We start from the raw sequence: 21010 nt of genomic DNA, 5'->3' as shown, positions 1-21010 counted from the left end.
AGGTGATTACAGTGGTACAAGCAGGCATTTCCTATCGAAGAAAGAGCAATCCAGCAAGCAAGACAGCTCATTTTACATTTCCTCTGTCTTTCAAGAAGAAAAAAAATACTGCAAAAATGTGCTGGTAACTGTAATGCCCCGTACACACGGTCGGACATTGATCGGACATTCCGACAACAAAATCCATGGATTTTTCCGACGGATGTTGGCTCAAACTTGTCTTGCATACACACGGTCACACAAAGTTGTCGGAAAATCCGATCGTTCTGAACACGGTGACGTAAAACACGTATGTCGGGACAATAAACGAGGCAGTAGCCAATAGCTTTCATCTCTTTATTTATTCTGAGCATGCGTGGCACTTTGTGCGTCGGATTTGTGTACACACGATCGGAAATTCTGACAACGGATTTTGTTGTTGGAAAATTTTATAGCCTGCTCTCAAACTTTGTGCGTCAGAAAATCAGATGGAAAATGTGTGATGGAGCCTACACACGGTCAGAATTTCCGACAAGGTCCTATCACACATTTTCCGTCGTAAAATCCGACCGCGTGTACAGGGCATTAGACCTTTCTATGTCCCCTTGAATGTCACTCTGCCACAGTCTGACAAAGGGAGGGCAGTGTTCACAACCTCTGTGAAGGCAACATTTGAGCACTACCGCATATGTATTCACAGAGATGAATGACCTTGTCCCTCTCCCTAGGTGCACAGAATTTTAAGGGTGGCAGTTAGAAGTACAGTTAATCTAAGGGTTGTCTACGTGGGCATTTTTGCTGCTTTCTGCCCATGCAGCTAAAAGTAAATAGAGCTCTAATGCATCAGGAGTGACACTGTGGCCACAGTTGAGATTGTTTGAATCTGTCTCACCGCAGATTGGATCGTCTCCATATTCTCCCGTGGCAGAAAAACTTTTTGAAGCACCAAGCTTATCGTATAGCCCAGGAACTTCATCTTCTGTGTGGTTTCTAGATTTGATTTTTCTAGATTCAAGAGCCACCCAAGTTCTTGAGGTGAGCCTGAGACACTTTGAGATTTGTCAAGACTTGTTCTTTGGAGTCCTCGAAAAACAAGAGGTCGTCCAGATATGGGATGACTGAAATCCCCCTTAGCTTCAGAGGTTCCAGGGCTTCCGCCATTATTTTTGTAAAGATTCTGGGGGAGGATGAAAGTCCAAACGCCAGAGCTCTGAATTGGAGATGCCAGACTGAAGTCCTCAGGTTGAGGGCCAGACGAAGAAAGCATTGGGAAGCCTGAGTTATCGGGACGTGCAAATAGGCATCCCTTAGATCTAGGAATGCCATGAAACAGTCTGGAGTCAGCAATTTCGTGATTGAATGGATCATGTCCATCCTGAAATGTTTGTAGCTGATCGATCTGTTGAGGATCTTTAAGTTCAGAATCAACGATACTTCCCCGAAGGCTTTTTCACCAGGAAGATGTGGGAATAGAAGCCTCGGCCTTCCTGATGTTTTGGGACCTGGATAATCACCTCCTGTTGAATCAGATCCTGCAGTAGGCTCATCATTGCGGAAGCTTTTTCTGATCCCTTGAAAGGGCTGTAACATAAAATCTGCTCGGGGGGGGGGGGGGTTGGGGGGCTTTGAAAACTCCAGACTGTAAACCTAGGAGATGATGTTTTTTACGAACAGGCTTGTTAGTTATTTTGTTCCACTGTAGGTGAGACAGACAATCTCCCCCCTACTGGGGGGGGGGGGGGGGTAAGATTGTCATTTGTTTTTAGCGGGCTGGTCTGAGGGAGATCTGAAGAGTACTCCTCCTCTTCCCTTACCCCTTTGGGAGACCCAGCAGTTCTTGTGGTCTAGATCCCAATTTTTGTGGAGCTGTTGAACAGATTTTTGATTGGTTGTTTCTTCTTGGAAGGGAAAGCCCTTTTCTTGTTGGCTGTCCTGTCCAGGACTGTTTCAAGGTAAGCCTTCTCCCTCCACCTTGGAGAGAGCGCAGCTCCCCGGTTCCAGCATTCGTTCCACCATGGCGGAGGAAACACAATAACTGAGGCCATGGTAGAAGAGGAGGGATTTAAAGGCTACACGTGTTTCCTGGAAAATGGGCGGAGCTGCGCTCTCTCCAAGGTTGTCCTGAAAGGTGATTTGAGAAATCACAACTGAAGTTAATTTCCTTAATGAGAATCTGTACTGTGCAATGAAGTTTGTAATCAGGTTTTGCTTACCTTTGATTCTCTCCCCTGCTGCCTGGATCCACCAACCTATATAATTACATGGGACTGTCAACCTATAGAACTACATGTGACTGTATGCCCCCACCCCCTCCACACTTGAGAGGAAAATCGCTAGCTTTGAGCGATGTCATGTGGAAGACTGCATAGCCTTAAAAAAAGAAGTACAGCCAAAGCTCGCTGTACTTCTCCTGTGGATCACAGGAGAGCAGATCGGTCTGCACTCCTGTGACCAGTTTTCAGCAGACAGCAGGCTGAATCCCGCTGTTGGCTGACGTCACAGAGCCAGTCCAGGCTCAGGAAAGATCGCGACCATATGGTCAAGATCTGCCCACATGCCTGCCGCTGAGAGCCTGAGCCGGCCGCTCCCGACCCCTCCAAAGCCGAGCGCTCCAGTGATAGTCACCGCTCTCTGCTCAGGGAGCCCTGAGAACGGAGCACTGAGGGGTGTTTGATCTCTCGGTTCTCAGTGTTAGAGCTGGCGGGGGACTGATGCTGCATCTAGCTAGGCAAGCAAGATAAAAAAAAAAAAAAGAAAAAACTATACTTGCTAGGAAAAATTTGCACAGCAGGCAAGAGTGCGGTGGCAGTGGATCAGGTCAGCAGTGGATTAAATGGAAAGAAAGTAATGCTGCTGACAATGTGGCTCGTTCATTTTCCCTACATGTTTCTCGATTTACATGTAGATCTGTCAACCAGCAAAACCATGCATTCATAAAATCGTGATCACATGATATGAAGTCACTGCAATAGGTAAGATACACAAATGTAAAATCCTATTCATCATCTTGTATGCATACTTCATCGATTCAGATAGTCAGAGGATGCAAGGATCTCTGTCTGCCAGAGAGAGAGACAGCTTCCTAATGGCTACAAACAGGCCAGAAGACTAGAATCCAGTAGGTTTCTCCTTACACAAGCAATCCTTAGTAGGTCCCAGAGCTCCTGCTGCCTCTTCTCTTGTCTCTTTACCACCTTCTTCTCATCTTCTCTCATTAAGTTCATAACTTCCTTCACCCGGGGAGAAAGCTCCAAAGCTTTTCTCTTACACAGCACTGTCTTACTGCAGAAGAAAGGAAAACCATACATGAACAAACAACTAGAGCCACCGGCAACACTGACTGTGTATTAAAAACCAAGTTTAAAAAAAAAAAAAAAAAAAAATTATATTATATTATTAGTAAATGCATATAGTTTTGCAGTCAAAACAATTTGCATTTAATTTTGTTTTTTTTTGTGGTCTGTGTAATAGAGAGGGATTTACTCCTCTTCTGATGACCACTGTCACGTGGACTAGAAGTGAAGGAAAATGAAAAAAATATGGAGTTGTCAACGAAACAGAAATATAGGGGAAATCTTCCAATAGGGACACTTGTTCTGGTGACAACTGTTTACAAGGGTTTCCATCACTTTAGAACAATATGCTCTCACCTTTCACAGCAACTAGTCCATGCAAAGTTCACCTTTTACAGAAAATAGTCCATGCAAAGGGCCCCCAGTAGTTTTAGATGCCCTGTTGCAGTTGGCTTAATGTGTAACATGTTGGGTATCTATTTACTTGATGCAACCTCATCTTTTATATTTTACCAAAAATTGGGTAATTGATTATGTCTGTATGCCCTATAATTAACTTTAGTGTTTTTTGTTTTTAAATGTTGCATTTCCTAGACCTCTGCAGTAGTATTGTGTGAAATAAAAATTGGAACTACTACCATTTTATTTTTTAGGGTGTCTGCTTTCAGAAAATATATATGTTTTGGGGGTTTTCTGTAATGTTTAGGCCTAAAATAATTTTTTTAATGAACAGGCTCTGGCAGCGAAAGGGTTAAAGGACTGGGGTATAAATGTTGGCACTGCTCTTTATCAACTTATAGGATATTAAAGTAAGTGCAATCAGCCCACTTGCTCGGATACATACCTGAGCTGGTCGTATATTAAAATAACTCTCTTCTCAAAGCTCTGAATAGCCTGGAGAAGCAGGCGCACCATCTCTTGGCTGTCCCCTCCAGTCCTCTGATCTGAGGAAATAAATACATCATGATGGAAAATGATGTCCCAGCTTCTGAAGACCAACAAAGCAGCATTAACAGGTACTCTACATACCTCTTGGCCTCTCTCGTAGTTTCTTGTAAAGTTCTTTGGCCTGCTCCTCTCTGTAAATGAAAAATAAAATCGTTTTTAGCATCTAATACATTCAATGCAACAGCCCCCCAGAGTATCTTTAAAAACAGTTGTGGAAATTTAGAAAAACCAGCATAGAGACAAATATGTAGAGAAAATACATTGAAAGTTATTTATAACCAGAATTATGCTACTTTTCTTTGATATTGCCATGTTTGTTCCTGTAAACCTTAAAGTGTAAGGCAAGTCAAACCCTAAACAAGCGTGAATCTACTCCCATCCCCAAGCCTATTTTATCTACCCTGTAAAAGGAAAAATGCCTCTATACTTGCCTATTCTGAAACTGCTCCAGTCTGGCCACGAGATAGGGTCCCAGAGCCAGCTTTAGTGTGGGCGAGGGACAGCCGACAACGTAAGCCTATGGGTCACGTCATTACCCAGGCTCTGCTGCTGTTCTCAGCAATCTTTTATTGCTGGACAGCCACTGGAGAGATCATGTGACTGGACCAGGGCGATTTCAGATTAGGCAAGTATAGTCGTCTTTCCTTTTACAGGGTAGATAGAATATGCTTAGAATGGGTGTTGGATTAGATTTAAGCTTAGTTAGGATCTGCCTTTTCACTTTAAAGGCACATTCACACTGCAATGCACATAAGGGCCCATTCACACTATGTGCAGTTACCTTCGTTTTTCCACATTGAAAAAATGCAGGAAACTACAATGACACATAGAAAAGCAAAAGTTTTCTGTTTGTCATGTTCAGACCAGAACACAGCGTTTCACTGCATTCCAAAGCAATGTGATATTATGCAACATTTTTGCATACAACTGCACTACTCTGCATGACAACTGCACAGTGTGAATGTTTCCCGAGTCAACCCTTTGCATATCTGCAACCAAAGTATTTCAGCATTTGTAACATTTATCCAGTTCAAACATGAAAAAAATAAGTGTGTTCTAAAATAATGTAATGCTATGTCTGACAGCTAGAGGGAGCTGTACAAACCAAGCCGCATGCAGTTTCATAGATAGACTCCCTCCAGAGGTGGTTCTGGCCAGCTCAGTAGATTGCTTTAACCACTTCAACACCGGGCACTTCCCCCCCCCCTTCCTGCCCAAGCCAATTTTCAGCTTTCAGCGTTGTCGTTTTTTAAATGACAATTGCGCGGTCATGCAACACTGTAACCAAACTAAAATTTTATAATTTTGTTCCCACAAATAGAGCTTTCTTTTGTTGGTATTATTTATATTCACCTCTGGGGTTTTTATTTTTTGCTAAATAGAAAAAGACCCAAATTTTTTAAAAAAAATAAAAATAATTTTTTCTTCGTTTGTTATAAAATTTTGTAAATAAGTAAGTTTTCTCCTTCACTGATGGGCACTGATAAGGCGGCATTGATGAGGTGGCACCGATGATGGGCACTAATATGCAGCACTGATGGGCATTGATAGGTGGCACCGATAGGTATCGCTGTAAAAGAGGCACTGGCAGGCATTACTGATGGGCATTACATTTTAGGGCACAGATTGGCATCCCTGGTGCCCATGAGTGGCATACCTGGTGGCCATCCCTGGTGGTCCTGGGTGGGCATCCTCGGGGGGGGCTGCACTGATAATCAGCGCAGACCCCCACATCAGGAGAGCAGCCGATCGGCTCTCCTGTGCTCACATCTTTCAGACGCGACTGAGAAAAAGCCAATACACGGCTCATCCTGTTTACACCGTGATCAGCTGTGACTGGACACAGCTGATCACGTGTTAAAGAGTCTCCGTCAGAGACTCTTTACCAAAATCAGTGTTGCGGTGACAGGGTACTGACATTTATAGGTAAAGTTGATCCAGGGAAAATCCGATTGCCTCTCGGGGGATCAGGAAGGAATTTTTTCCCCTGCTGTAGCAAATTGGAGCATGCTTTGCTGGGGTTTTTCACCTTCCTCTGGAACAACTGTGGGTATAGGATTGGGTATATGGGATTATTTGTTTTTATTTATTTTTTTATTGGTTGAATTAGATGGACAGTTATCCTGCCTGCCTATCCCCCTGTACAAAGGTACCCTCTTCCCTGTCTTCAGATTACTTACACCTGATGACAGTGATCTGCCACAATCTTTACATCCTGTGGGTACAATCTTCTGATTCACAAGAGAGGACTGCACAGAATTCATAGAAGTTTATGGGGATTAACTATGCAGAGATGGCCAGCACAGGGACGATTTTGGTAGAATGTGTAGACTGCAGCATGGCTGTTGGAACTGGGAAACCGTGGTGAAGGAGGGCTATGATTAGGCAACGTTAATGTAAAACGCATTAGCTGCTGTTATACAGATTATTCGTATGTTGTGGATTGTAAGTTGATTCTTGGATTAATAAAGGTGATTTTATGGAAGTGCGGCCATCCAGACTTTCTTCATTATTGGAACTCCTGAGATGTACAGGGCCAGCACCCTTCGGTGTGTGGTGGTGATATTGGTGGAGACTTACTTGGAGTGGTGTTAAACCTATTTTACATGGTGGAGGAGGGGGACCGATTTTGTTTTGGTAGGCTAGACAGGATAACAGTACTTTCTGTGAAGACAGTAGTCTTTATCTACATTCTTGTTCTGGATCAGTGTGTAGCTACAGCTTTATGGGGAGTTTATTTAATTTCCTCAACTAATCAGTCTTACTATTCATCTCTGTACCTCACTGCATTTGGCTTTTTAAATTGACCCCATTAGGTATTATTCAGCAACTGGAGAACTGTGGACCCATCTAAATGCTGATCACCTACATGTCATCCAGAGTCCCACGATGCCTCCTGCCCAGAGGATTTCTTTGCAGATCCACACTGTCTGTTTGCAAGGCCATCATTTTCTCCACTAACTGCTGGACCTCCTGCTCCTGTGAATTACAGACAATAGATGGAAATTAAAGTAAAAATAAATGCATATTTCAAGTAGTGTTTCTGGCTATATGATCTATATGAGAACTTTGACATGCCTAAGCATCTCCACTAAACACCCAAAGTGCATGAAATAAGGCAGCCTGTAAGCTACACGTAGGAGAGACTACAGAGGGGATTTTGTGTCCATCATCTTTGCCCTCCTCTCTCATTTAGGCAACCACAGCAGGTACTTCCATTGTCAACTTCATTTAAAGTATAGGGAAAAAGTTTTTATTATTATTATTTTTTCATTGTAGATGTTTTAGAGTGGAGAGCAATTAAAAAACTTGTCATGTTTTTATTGCGGTCTGTGTAGGGAGATTCGCCCTATTTGTCCTGTTTACTGTTATCACCACCAAGTGAGAGAAAATCCCAAATGGTGACACTAGTTCTGATGACTACCTGGAATTTCCGCTCACTTCCTGTTGTGGTTATGGGACAGGAAGTAAGGAGAAATCTCCCCAATGGGACACATATGCCAAAAAAAAACCCTGACATAAATTTAGCATTCCCCCTTACTCTATCTAAGATGAAAAAAAGTTTTACATTTTACATTTCACTCACAAAACAGAGGCTTATGAGGACTTAAATAAGACTGAAAGCTAATGACACATGGAAGATCTAAGATCGTACTAAACGCAATTGATTAAAAAAGGCCAGATAAGTGCATGCCTTTATTTTTTTTTTTTTTTAATATTGGCACAAGTCTGGATTCAATAACCTTCTCCTTTAGCAATGTTCAAAAATAAAAAGAAAAACTGCGCTGCAGAGCAAAAAAGGTCAAAGGTAAAAGCTGCACACAAAATACACCAATATCTGTGTATACCATGAAAAATAAAAAATAAATAAAGTGCGCTAATTATATGAAAATACACACATAGATGTGAATACATGTGGGTGGTAGTAAAAACCACAATCTACTGAGAGCAAGTAAATGACTCCATGAGTGGTAAAAATATATAAGTGCAAAACATAAAAACTCAAATAAAAAGAAGAAACAAAAAATGTGTACATGTGAAATACAATGATATTAATAGCGTGAAAATCTGAAAATCAAACAAACTCAGTCCATGGGTTCAAATATAAAAAGTTCATCAGTGAAAAAAAGCTTCCATCCACTATACAGCTCAGCAGCAACTAATCCCCCTATGAGTGGATTGACAAGGGAGAGAGATGTGGAGGATGGTGCAAATCCACTGGCGGTGACTCCAATAAGTAAAAAAGTGATAAAGGTGGACTCTTACCCTCCGTGTTGGACCCCCTCCTTGGCAGGGTCTATCAGGCATGCAGATTTTTGCCCTCTGCAGGGACCATGTAATGAGAAGATCTCCCCAGCAGCTGTTAGGAATGTTGTCTCCGATCCGGGCTGGTCCAAGTGAAACGCCTGGAGAGGGGGGAAGGAAAGCTCTCTTGCTCCCAGTGTGGCAAAGGAAAAAACAAAAGAGCAGAGCTCCAATAGTGTAAAAAGTTTCGGAATTTATTAAATAAAACTACAGACCGCAACGGAGAGTGCACGCTCCGCGAGGTGAAAATACAATTAAAAACAAGCCGGCATATAAAAATCGTAATAACCCGTGCATAACATGGGGCAATCGTGATGGCTTACAACGTAGCCACGCCCTACATGTTTCGTCATTAGTAGACGTCTTCAAAGGGGCCAAAGGTGCCCCTTTGAAGACGTCTACTAATGACGCGTGGCGTGGCTACGTTGTAAGCCGTCACGATTGCCCCATATTATGCACGGGTTATTACGATTTTTATATGCCGGCTTGTTTTTAATTGTATTTTCACCTCGCGGAGCGTGCACTCTCCGTTGCGGTCTGTAGTTTTATTTAATAAATTCCGAAACTTTTTACACTATTGGAGCTCTGCTCTTTTGTTTTTTCCTTTGCCACACTGGGAGCAAGAGAGCTTTCCTTCCCCCCTCTCCAGGCGTTTCACTTGGACCAGCCCGGATCGGAGACAACATTCCTAACAGCTGCTGGGGAGATCTTCTCATTACATGGTCCCTGCAGAGGGCAAAAATCTGCATGCCTGATAGACCCTGCCAAGGAGGGGGTCCAACACGGAGGGTAAGAGTCCACCTTTATCACTTTCTTACTTATTGGAGTCACCGCCAGTGGATTTGCACCATCCTGCACATCTCTCTCCCTTGTCAATCCACTCATAGGGGGATTAGTTGCTGCTGAGCTGTATAGTGGATGGAAGCTTTTTTTCACTGATGAACTTTTTATATTTGAACCCATGGACTGAGTTTGTTTGATTTTCAGATTTTCACGCTATTAATATCATTGTATTTCACATGTACACATTTTTTGTTTCTTCTTTTTATTTGAGTTTTTATGTTTTGCACTTATATATTTTTACCACTCATGGAGTCATTTACTTGCTCTCAGTAGATTGTGGTTTTTACCACCACCCACATGTATTCACATCTATGTGTGTGTTTTCATATAATTAGCGCACTTTATTTATTTTTTATCCTTTAGCAATGTTAACTAGTCAGCAACTCTATTTCCTGGAACAGACACAAAATTGCCTCCCTATCATAACCACATCAGCATTAAAGGGATTGTTAAGCCTCATGGTTTTTCACCTTAATGCATTCTTTGCATTAAGGTGAAAGACATTCTTTGTGCAGCTGCCCCCAGAGCCTCCCTTTTTCTTACCTGAGCCCGTCAGTTCCAGCGATGAGCACGAGCCCAGCGACCCCAGCTGCTGTCTCTATCCTCATTGGATAGATTGATAGCAGCACTATCAATTAAGTCCAGTGACATGGGAGCAGGGGCGGGACCGAGTTCAGTTATCTATGTGAATGGATGCAGGAGCGGGATTCGGAAGCGCGCGCACGGATGCCCCTATGGAAACGGCTCTCCGTGGGGGCACCCAATGAAGGGGAGGAGCCAGAAGCGCCGGCAGGGCACCCCAGAGGAGGAGGATCTGGGCTGCTCTGTGCAAAACCCTTGCACAGAGCAGGTTAGTATAACATGTTTGTTATTTTTTATCAAAAAAAATTTGAACCTTTACAACCCCTTTAAATGAGTGTGCTTTCAATGCATATTCTACATTCTTAAGCCAACCATAGAAGGTTTGAATCTCAGCTGGGTCAGCAGGGACCTGCCAGGAATCAAATGATCTATGGGCAGGTTGACTGTACCCAAGTTGATCCATCGATTAACTTGAGTACAACCAGCATGTCTGATTTTCTACATGTGATTATTGCCAACGGCTATATCTGCTAGCAATAATCACTGTGATCTCCTGGCAGGGATGTTGCGCCCCCCCCCTGGCTGGGAGAACACAATAGCATGGCAGGAGGGTCTCCCCCATCAACACTGACCCATGGTTGCAGAAAAAAACAGCGCATCATCTATAGTCTGCCTTAGTTACTTGGCCCTGCATCCTGATTACAATAAAAAAAAAAAAAAAAAAAAAAAAAAAAGGAAAAACAGCAAGGGTATCTTGTTGATACAAGGTAAGAGGTATACATTGCTGATAACGGGAGTTTCAGACACAGCCTAGAAGAAGCCTGTTTATATCCCGCATCAGCTTCTAATGACCACCACTAAGGCTGCATTTTACACCTGAGCGTATTGTTTTCAGGCAGAAAGTCACACCTTTTTACCATTTTTTTTTGCCTCGATTTTGCAGCGTTTTTGTACAGGTCAAAAGGTCACCAATGTAATAAGCAGAAAAACACTTGTAATCTGCCCAAAAAGAAGCTCATGTACTTTTTTGAGCTTCAGGAGACAGAATGCTCAGATGTGAACAGGGGGCCGTTTAAATGAATGGGATCTTGCTTGTTGGGCGTTTTTTAACGTTTGAGATGAGCATTTTACGAGCTGAAAACGCTCAGGTGTGAATGGGCTCTAAAGAGCACACTTTGTGGAATAAATGAGTGGTCTGAATCTTGTCTTTGTTTCAGCTACCTCTAGTGGTGGCCAGGGGCAGCTGCAACAGGGAGAGACGACGTAAATATAACCTCTGGCTAGGGGCGCTTGTGTCTGAACCACTCAATTATAAGAGAAAGATTACTTTTTAAGCAGGCTGCAGGAACAAGTAGGAATAAATACATTCAGATAAATTTTGAATGTACACTTATCCTTTAAAAAAGGAAAAGGAGAAAATAAGCTACAATAATATGCTTGCAGACTGCAATTCCTCCAGCAGATGGTTATGAAGACTACTGATAAGTGAATTAATTTCACCCAAGATCGGCCTTAGTGGTTTAGCTATTGCTTGGCAGCGTTCTCATCCCTCATAGATATATGTACTGCATGGGATTTTGTGTATTCAGCTATACCACTGAACTTTATTCCTTACACTCCAGCAAGTGTACTAAAAACTGACAAAGCACTTCTAATTTGAGATGTGGATTCAAATCCAGAATGAGGTAACTTACCCTCCCACACAGCTCAACTGCCTGCTCCATCTCTTTCCATGTAGACAGCAGCTTTTCAGAGGCTGAAAAGAGAAATGATAATGTGAGGATTAACTGATGAAAAAAAAACAAAACACGGGCCACCGAGGGACTATTGCATGGAATACATAACGGGTGATTAGAAGCAAGGTATTAGAAATGAAATTACTTTAAAATACATTGCTTTTTTTAAGGGTCCATAATGAAAGTTTGTTTTTGCTGTAGTCATCACAATTCTACTGTGAATACATTTATTATTCACTTACCCTCGGGAAGATTTACCCCCCTTCATGACCAGACCATTTTTTGCAATACGGCACTGCGTTACTTTAACTGACAATTGTGCAGTCGTGCAACGCTCTACCCAAATAAGATTTATGTCCTTTTTTCTACACAAATACTGTGGTTTTTAGTTTTTGTGTTATAAACAAAAAAAAGAAACAAATCAAAAAAAGGAGACAAATCAGACACTGACACTTTTTGGGGACCAGTGACACTAATACAGCGACTAGCGCTAAAGAATATGTACTGTAACTGTACTAATGACACTGGCTGGAAAGGGGTTAGCATCAGGAGTGATCAAAGGGCTGTGTACCTAGCTGGCGTTTCCTTATTGTGGAGGAGGTGGTTGTACTAGGGGAAGGCATGCATTGGTGCCCCCGCTTTGCAGAAACACAGGATCCATGCCTTCTGTACTGACAGAGCGGCAATCTGCCTTGTTTACATAGACAGACCGCGGTTCTCCCTCTGTACCAAAGGATCGGCAGGTGCCGGTGGACATCGTGTCCACAGTACCCACCACTCAGCTCCTGCTGTGTATAATCAGAGCAGGAGCAGGCCGTGCGTGCGCCTCAGACACAAAAGTGCAGGATCACCTACTAGGTACGTGATCCTGCGCAGCAGAGCCACCTTGCCACCGTATATGCAAGTTATATGGTCGGCAAGCAGTTAAATGTTTTACTGTTTCACCCTTCCAGAGGGCAAAGGAAGCAAAATGGCCAAATATCACAATTTTATATACACATACCCAAGAAATGTAATTACACATGGGACAATAAAAATTATGTATAAAACCCAAAACTATATGTTTAGTTTTGGTATCACACAGCCCATGAACACTTTTTTTAAAGCTTACTATATACTTTGCAATATGTCAGCATAGTCTCTGTACAATATTAAAAATTTATCCCCTTCGCGCTGAGCGTACGCATATATTGGCTTTCGGGGGTTATATCGGGATGATGCCCACAGCTGCAGGCATCATCCCGGGACCATTTTTTAGAGTGGGCGATCGGCTTTCCAGTGATAACAAGCGATGAGGCTAAAAGCCGCTCAATTGTTATCCCGAAGGAGCGAGAGGGACCACCCCCCCCTCCAGCCGCTCTGACCGGGCCTCCCGTCCCACCGGGAGACCCGATCCACGATCCGCCACTTCCGGCGTCTAGCCACAGACTGGAACGAAGCCGTAAATGGCTTTATTCCAGTCTCCTGAATGTAAACACGGAAGAGACGTCACAACGTCACTTCCGGTTTACTTGGCTGCCAATGGCGCCAAATTAAAAAAAATATACAGTATTCAGAATCACTGTTTTCGGCGATCTGAATACTTTGAAGTGCAAAGGAGGGATTGGAGGTCTTTTAGACCCCCGAACCCTACATAAAGAGTACCTGTCACCACCTATTACTGTCACAAGGGATGTTTACATTCCTTGTTAAAAGTGATCACATTTTTTTGTGAGGCATGTGAGGTATCGCCGCGATCGTCAGAGTGAGAGCAGTAATCCTAGCACTAGACCTCCTCTGTAACTCTAACCTGGTAACCGTAAAAAAAATTTAAAGTGTCGCCAATGGAGTTTTTTTCAGGTACCGTAGTTTGTCGCTATTCCACTAGTGCGTGCAATTCTAAAGCGCGACATGTTTGGTATATATTTACTCGGTGTAACATCATCCTTCACATTATACAAAAAAATTGGGCTAAATGTGAACATGAAAGTGTCCCTTTTCTCAAAAAGTTGCGTTTAAAACACCGATGCACAAATACCGTGTGACGTAAAATATTGCAACAATCGCCATTTTATTCTCTAGATTCTCTGGTAAGAAAAAAAAAAATGTGTGTATATATATATATATATATATATATATATATATATATATATATATATATATATATATAATGTTTGGGGGTTCTAAGTAATTTTCTAGCAAAAAATACGGATTTTAAACACCAAATGTCAGAAATAGGCTTAGGCATGAAAGGGTTAAAAAAGACCTAACTGAACTATACAATCAGGAAGGCCTTATCCTATATAATTTTTGACTGACCTAAAATAGATTACACATTCAGACTGTAATACAAATGCTAAGCTTAAAGGACACTAAGCAACAGGAATGTAACATGAGTGATGTCAGTTATCATTCGGAAGCAAAGCAGAGGAATGTTACATCTGTGACAGGGAAAGAGCCCATCATGAAAGCTGCAGGAGTGAAACCAAAAATGTGATGGTGGTATTACCCTCTTATAGTGATACTTACTAATGCCAAACTCCATCTGCTCGCTATACTTTTCTAGATCAATCTGAATACTGCTGCGGAAGAAATCCAATTTGGCTTTTAGCTGCTCGCACTCTGAGGTCATCAGATTCTTCTTTTTGGAAAGCTCAGTATTGTATCGTAGTAGGTTAACCCTGAAATACACAGCTTGTTAGTGACAATGCAGAAACATATATGTAGCAAACTTCACGAGCTCCCATTTGTTAACGTGTAAAATAAACAATAGGTTTTGCTTATTTGCTCCCTTTTGTCTGTTAAATATACCACTGTAAGCATTTTAAACATTGTATGTATCGCTGTGGACAACAAAACACCTCTCCCTGTTATGAAGAGAGGGAGGTGTTATGTAGTCCTAACACAGTGTCATGTATTTTTAACACACTCCCTGTCCTAGGGTGACAATGCTGCTCAGTACAGTTTTTACGAAGTACAGGAAGTGTGTTAATGCAGGATTACCAGGTTAAAATAATGCAAAAAAGAGTTTGTAAAAAAAATAAAAATAAACTAAAGCAACCACCATATCTAAGAACAGGTACACTGCAATTATATTAATTTTTGTTCATGCGTTTAGGTACACGTCAAAGCATTAGCTTGTTGCCCAGGGCAATCACTTTCTCCCTCTCACAGTACAGTGGAGAATAATGAAACTGTCTTATACTCTAGGGTGGGCATCAACAAAAATAGTTTCACAGAGCCCAGTGGGGAATTCTCTGACACACCCTGAAGTGTCAGAGAGCAACAGAGCCCAGAGCGCTTCCAGAAAGTGAAGACTCCGCGTGCCACTTGTTGGAAAGGGAAGTATGAAACATTCTTTTTTACAGGGTGGTTTTTCCTTTTTACTATGGTGACAGGGTCTTTATAAATAGATGACAGCGCTTCTAAACTTAAACTTAAACTGCATATTCTGTCTGTATGCAAAAGAAAAAAAATAAAGATTCTACACCTTAGCAAAATGTATGTATGTGAATAGACCAGCTTGAAAAAAAAAATTTGGGCCAAAATATCAAAAAGTTATTCCTATGTCTCAGGGATCTGATCCCAAAACCAGTTCTATAGATAACACAAAACGTGTGTGGAAACATTGAAAATACATGCGTGCATAAACGTGATTCAGCATGTAGTACAACAACAGAGGCCTAAGGCAAGGCAGAGATGTGTGTATGCCTTACATAGTGGCACGTTGTCCCATCTGCAGCTTGGCACAGTCCTCTTTCAACATTCGTATTGTCTGCCAGATCTGCCCCCACACTCTGCGGAGTTGCACATAGGACAGGGTGTGTTTGGGTTCCTGCACTGGAAACAGATCATAAAAAGGATGGAGTCATTTAAACATCATTGTAGGGGATTGAAGATGACATATTTCCTCACTATAGAATAGAGAATTCTCTGCTCACAGCTGTCAAAAAAAAAAAAAAAAAAAAAAAAAAAAAAACCCAAAAACAAACAAAAAGAAAAAACAGGCAGCCTGCCAAGTTTATCACAACATTGCTTAGGCAGAGATAAAGAGAAATATTGTATCTGCAGTTCTTTTAGATCAAAGGAATGAATGAACTTCGGTCTGTAAATGAGGTCAGTTTAACCACCTAAAGACTAAACCTTTTTCTGACACTTGTGGCTTACAAGTTAAAATCAGCATTTTTTGCTAGAAAATTATTTAAAACCCCCAAACATTATATATTTATTTTTAGCAGAGACCCTAGAGAATAAATTGGCAGTTGTTGCAATATTTTATGTCACACTGTATTTGCACGCGGTCTTTCAAGCGCAATTGTTTTGGAAAAAATACACTTTAATAAATAAAAAACTAAACAGTAAAGTTAGCCCATTTTTTTTTGAAATTTTAAGATAATGTTACGCCGTGAAAATCGTGATCTTTATTCTAAGCAAAAAAAGCTGAGTTAGACTTACTGGTAGCTCCTTTTCTAAGAGTCTTCCAGGACAGCCATGAGACCTAGGGCTCCTCCTACCAGGACAGGAAACACGGTAACCCCCCCCCAGATAAAAAAAAAGGGCAGTCCTCCATGCCCCATGTTGGTATTCTTGAGAACCATAGGACGTCCCTGTAAAATATATGCATAATACACATAACTTCAAGACAAAACCGGGTGGGAATCTGGCTGTCCTGGAAGACTCTCAGAAAAGGAGTTACCAATAAGTCTAACTCAGCTTTTCTCTAAGTGTCTTCCAGGACAGCCATGAGACGATGAGCCAGAACTTACCAGTCTAGGGAGGGACAACTGCCTGAAGGACCTTACGACCAAACGCCTGCTCCTGAGCAGATAGGAGATCCAGGCGATAATGTTTAATGAAGGACGAAAAACTGGACCATGTGGCAGCCCTGCAAATTTGTTCCGGTGAGGATCCATTCCTCTCAGCCCAAGACACAGGCAAGGCTCTTGTTGTGTGCGCAGTGACAAAAGGCGGAGGAACTTCCGTAATTTTCTAAGTTTCAGAAATAGCTTGCTTTATCCATCTAGCCAAGGTGGCTTTAGATGCACTCTTTCCCTTGTGTGCTCATGAAAAGGACAAACAAGGCGTCTGTTTTTCTAAAGGTCTTAGTGACCTCAAGGTAGACAAGAAGAATTCTCACGTCTAAAAAACTAAAATTTTCCTTTCTTGGTCGCCCTTTGGCGAAGTAAAAAAGGTTATCAGTATAATGGGATCTGTGGAATGTACTGGCCACTTTAGGCAAAAATCCTGGATCAGTTTTCAAAACAACCTGATCCTCAAAAATTGTGAGGAAAGGCTCCCTCACTAATAGGGCCTGTAACTCACTTACCCTATGAGCTGAGGTAATTGCCACAAGGAAAATTGTTTTTAAGGTAAGTAACTTAACTGAAATATCCTCTAGGGGCTCAAAAGGAAATTCTACCAGAGTTTTAAGCCCAGGGACAGGTCCCAGGTTGGACAACTTCGAACCACTACTGGCCTGGACCTAGAAATTGATTTAAAAAAAAAAAAAAATCTAGCTAGCTATAGTGGGATTTTCCAAGAGAGAAAATTGGAGAAAAACACAGATAGCTGCCGCCTGTACCTTTAAAATACTAACTGAAAGACCTTTGTCGACTCCCTCTTGAAAAAAATCCAAAATTGAAGGATCATCAGGAGTTATTCTTTGATTTTCAGAAACTGCCGGAGGACTTCCGGAATTAGCCTGATTGGTGGGAAGGCGTAACAGAGACCGAATGGCCACGGATTCGCCAGAGCATCGATCCCCAATGATTGATCCGCTGGGTTCAGCGAAAAGAACTTCTCTGTCCTGCGATTGTTCTGATCTGCGAACAGGTCCGCTTCGGGACATCCCTATCTGTCGGTGAGACCCGCACAGATTTCCGGATGAAGGGACCAATTGTCTCGACATACCCGGTAGCGGCTGAGAATATCTGCAAGAAAGTTTTGTGTCCCCTTCAGGTGCACTGCTGTACTTGAGGCTAGATTCCCTTCTGCCCATGATAAAATCTCCTGGGCGATGGATTGAAGTATCCAACTCCTAGAGTGTGAAGAAAGTCCTGTACAGTCTGGAGATCCGCTAATAACTTATGGTATGACTCCGCCACCACTAGGAAGTCGTCCAGGTAAGGGATAATAGTTATCGCTTTTAACCTTAGTGGAGCCAGCGCCTCTCCCAACACCTTTGTAAAGATGCGTGGGGCTGAGGGCAGACTGAAGGGAAGGGCTTGAAATTGAAAGTGCCGAATCTCTGTTCCCATCTTGACCGCTAATCTCAAGAATCTTTGGAAGGCTGGATGAATAGGGATATGCAGATAGGCATCCCTCAAACCCAAAGTGGCCATGAAGCAGTTTGGGTAAAGCAGGTTTTTGATTGAGAACACCGTCTCCATACGAAAGTGCTTGTACCTGATCGAACGGTTTAGAGACTGGAGGTTCAGGATCAGCCGATATTTTCCTGACGGCTTTCTGATGACAAATATATGGGGGTAAAATCCCTTGCCCTGATCTGACCGGGGAACCGGGATCAGCACCTTTTGATCTATCAAATGTCCAATTTGGAGACCCAGGGCCTTTGCTTTTACCCGATTTTGGGGAGGGAAGGTGACCAATAATTGTTCTGGTGGCTGGCAAGAAAATTCTAGCCTGTACCCATTTGTCACTAGGTCCAGGATGAATGGACTTGAGGTGACTACTGCCCACTGTGGGAGAAAAGCCCTCAATCTTCCTCCCACTGGGAGACACAAGTCACTGTGGCTTGGCGGGTTGTTCAGGAGGGTTAAACAAAACGCCCCCCACTACCTCTGCCCTTGTGCCCTGACCAATGTTTTTTGGCCCCATTGTCCCTTTCTCTAGGACCTTGCTGCCTACTTTGGCCACAATTTTTTTTTTCTGGCTGTCGGCTTTTTCTTATTCTCTGGAAAGGCCTTTTTTCTATCGGCCGTGCGTTCCAGCGCCTCTTGCAGACCTGATCCAAAAAGATGATCGCCTGTTAAGGGAAGACCACATAGGCACAAATTTGAGGCAGCGTCACCTGACAGGTTTTAAGCCATAGGCTTCTTCTGGCCGAATTCACTAAGGACAAGGTCCTAGCTGTCATTCTTACAGACTATGCGGAAGAATCAGCCAAAAACCCCACTGTACGAAAGAGGAGAGGGAAAGATTTCAGAATCTGCTCTCTAGAAGTACCTGCTAAAAAACGTGTTTGTATTTGTGTTAACCATACTTCTAAATTTCTGGCTACACAAGTGGAGGCCAGAGATGGTTTAAGATTCCCAATGGCTGATTCCCAGGCTCTGTGAAGGATATCTCCTCTTTTATCCATCGGATCCTTAAGTGTGCCCATATCGTCAAATGCTAGGTCCTAGTTTTTTTAAACTTAGGATTTTTGTTCCACGGCTGCGCTGGGTCCTCTTCAAATGGAAACCTTCTTTTTAGGTTACCGGAAAAGAAAGGTTTTCTCTCTGGATTTTCCCACTCCAGCTTGATAGTATCAAGAAGGGAACTGTGCACGGGAAAAACTCTAGCCTTTTTCTTATGCAAACCTTTGTACATAAGGTCATGTTTAGACAATTGTACCTCCTCCTCTTCTATATCAAGTGTCGTATAGATAACCTTTAATAAATCATCTACATCTTCCAATAATAACTTATACCTCAAGCCCCTTGCAGATTCTCTATCCCTGGGCCCTGTAACTGATCCCGATTATTTCGAAGAAGAATGGGCAGATCCGGCTTCAGCCTCAGAGTCTTCACTCTCTGCACTCTGCTGTGGAGCGCTAGGACCGGCTGAAGTCCTAACTGGAGATGGATCCTCTGAGGGGACTTGAATCTTGTCAATTAGAGTTTTAAATTAGCTAAACGTAGATGTAAGGTCATCTCTAACAGAAGTCAGCATTTTCTGACAGGAGACTACTGGGTCATCCTTAACTAGGCTTTCTATACAGGTGCGGCAAACTGCTTTGCTCCATGAGTCCTTTGTCCCGAATCTTGGCCTGCAAGAGAACAAATGACCCCAATAAATTTTATGCCACATACACTCCATAACATCCCGTGCAGGAGGAAAAGAAAAATGTGCCCCCTTCACCTAGTCCCTACTGGTTACAAGGGGGAGAACACTCACAGGATGTGCAAGTAAGTAAAATACACTTCAGGCTTACCTGTGAGGTGCTGGTGTTAGGGCCTGCTTCCGTTGCCTGTGCAGGTGTCGCAGAGGAGTCATCCTATCCCTGTAGTGGTTCGCAGCCTCTGCCAGGTTTCACTTTTTTAAACACCAGCCCCCCAGCGTCCCTGTTCGCGCCATTTTAAAGACAGGAACTAGCGTCTCTGGTGCCCGCTGATGACGTCACACGCCCCGGCAGTGACCCTGCCGGGTACTTCCTGTGGGCCAGCTTGGAATGCACAAGTTCCGTCTCTTCACGCGCGCGGCTTCCTCTCTTCCCTGCACACTCCAGCCACGCTGTTTAACAGGTAGAGACAGCCAACTGCTGCCATGCAGTTTGCGGACCGGAGCTCCAACGTACACCGCGGTGCTGGCATTCCACATACACTGAGAAGCAGGGACAGCAGCCACAAGCCTACTCCCCTGGTGGATGTGCTGCTGTGGGACTAAGAAGAAGGTAGGAATACCATATCCTCAAAATGCCACAGGAGCCACACTCATGAGACCTAGGGGAACCAGTTCCAGGAAACATGTTACCCCCCGGAGGAAACACTAATACTATCATGGGGCCTGGAGGATCGCCCTTTTATCTGGTGGGGGTTAACGTGTTTCCTGTCCTGGTAGGAGGAGCCCTAGGTCTCATGGTTGTCCAGGAAGACGCTTAGAGAAAATCGTGATTCTCATTTGGGCCAGAATCGTGCAGCTCTACTACATAATAAAGGCATAATCTACCTTTCGTAAAAGATTACTAAATGTACCTATATTGCAAAAAGAAAAATGTGCATTTATTGATTTGTTTGCACTGGAGCCTGGAAAGCATTGCAACCGCGTTCTGTGCTCCTGCAGACTATTCCTCCAGCCCCAACCCCATACAGGATTGTACAGACCTCAGTCATGGAGCTGGAGCAAGTTGTGCTCTTCTGCTCAGTTGAGAAATACGGGTCCCTCTGCTGCGGTGGAATAAGGGATTTACAGGTTACCAATCACGGATCCATGACAAATAAAAGGAAAAAAATCAGGATGCTGCAGGAAGAAAAAAACCCTGTGATTCAGGCAAGGATTGGAGGGGGCTGCAGAATGGAAACATGTTTATGTTACACCTTAAAGCGGAACTACACTGCATCTGAGCACCACAAACCAAAACTGATTTGATACATTTTTATTATTCAAAGCAAACTTATGTATCCA

General features: G+C 42.9%; 1 protein-coding gene across 1 annotated transcript in view; it reads right to left on the bottom strand.

Moving 5' to 3' along the window:
• Positions 1 to 21010, bottom strand: part of IKBKB (inhibitor of nuclear factor kappa B kinase subunit beta) — a 73123-nt gene that overhangs the window by 5421 nt on the left and 46692 nt on the right. The window contains exons 13-19 of the mRNA XM_073622322.1: positions 15382 to 15505; positions 14195 to 14346; positions 11645 to 11706; positions 7090 to 7199; positions 4302 to 4351; positions 4117 to 4216; positions 3114 to 3261 (exon numbers count right to left, since the gene is read on the bottom strand). Of these exons, the coding sequence (XP_073478423.1) occupies positions 3114 to 3261; positions 4117 to 4216; positions 4302 to 4351; positions 7090 to 7199; positions 11645 to 11706; positions 14195 to 14346; positions 15382 to 15505 (746 nt within the window). The remainder of the gene's footprint in view (positions 1 to 3113; positions 3262 to 4116; positions 4217 to 4301; positions 4352 to 7089; positions 7200 to 11644; positions 11707 to 14194; positions 14347 to 15381; positions 15506 to 21010) is intronic.

Source organism: Aquarana catesbeiana, linkage group LG03, assembly GCF_042186555.1.
Source record: "Aquarana catesbeiana isolate 2022-GZ linkage group LG03, ASM4218655v1, whole genome shotgun sequence".
NCBI lineage: Eukaryota > Metazoa > Chordata > Amphibia > Anura > Ranidae > Aquarana > Aquarana catesbeiana.
The sequence above is the reverse complement of the archived record's forward strand: the minus strand, read 5'-3'. Positions and strand labels throughout refer to the sequence as shown.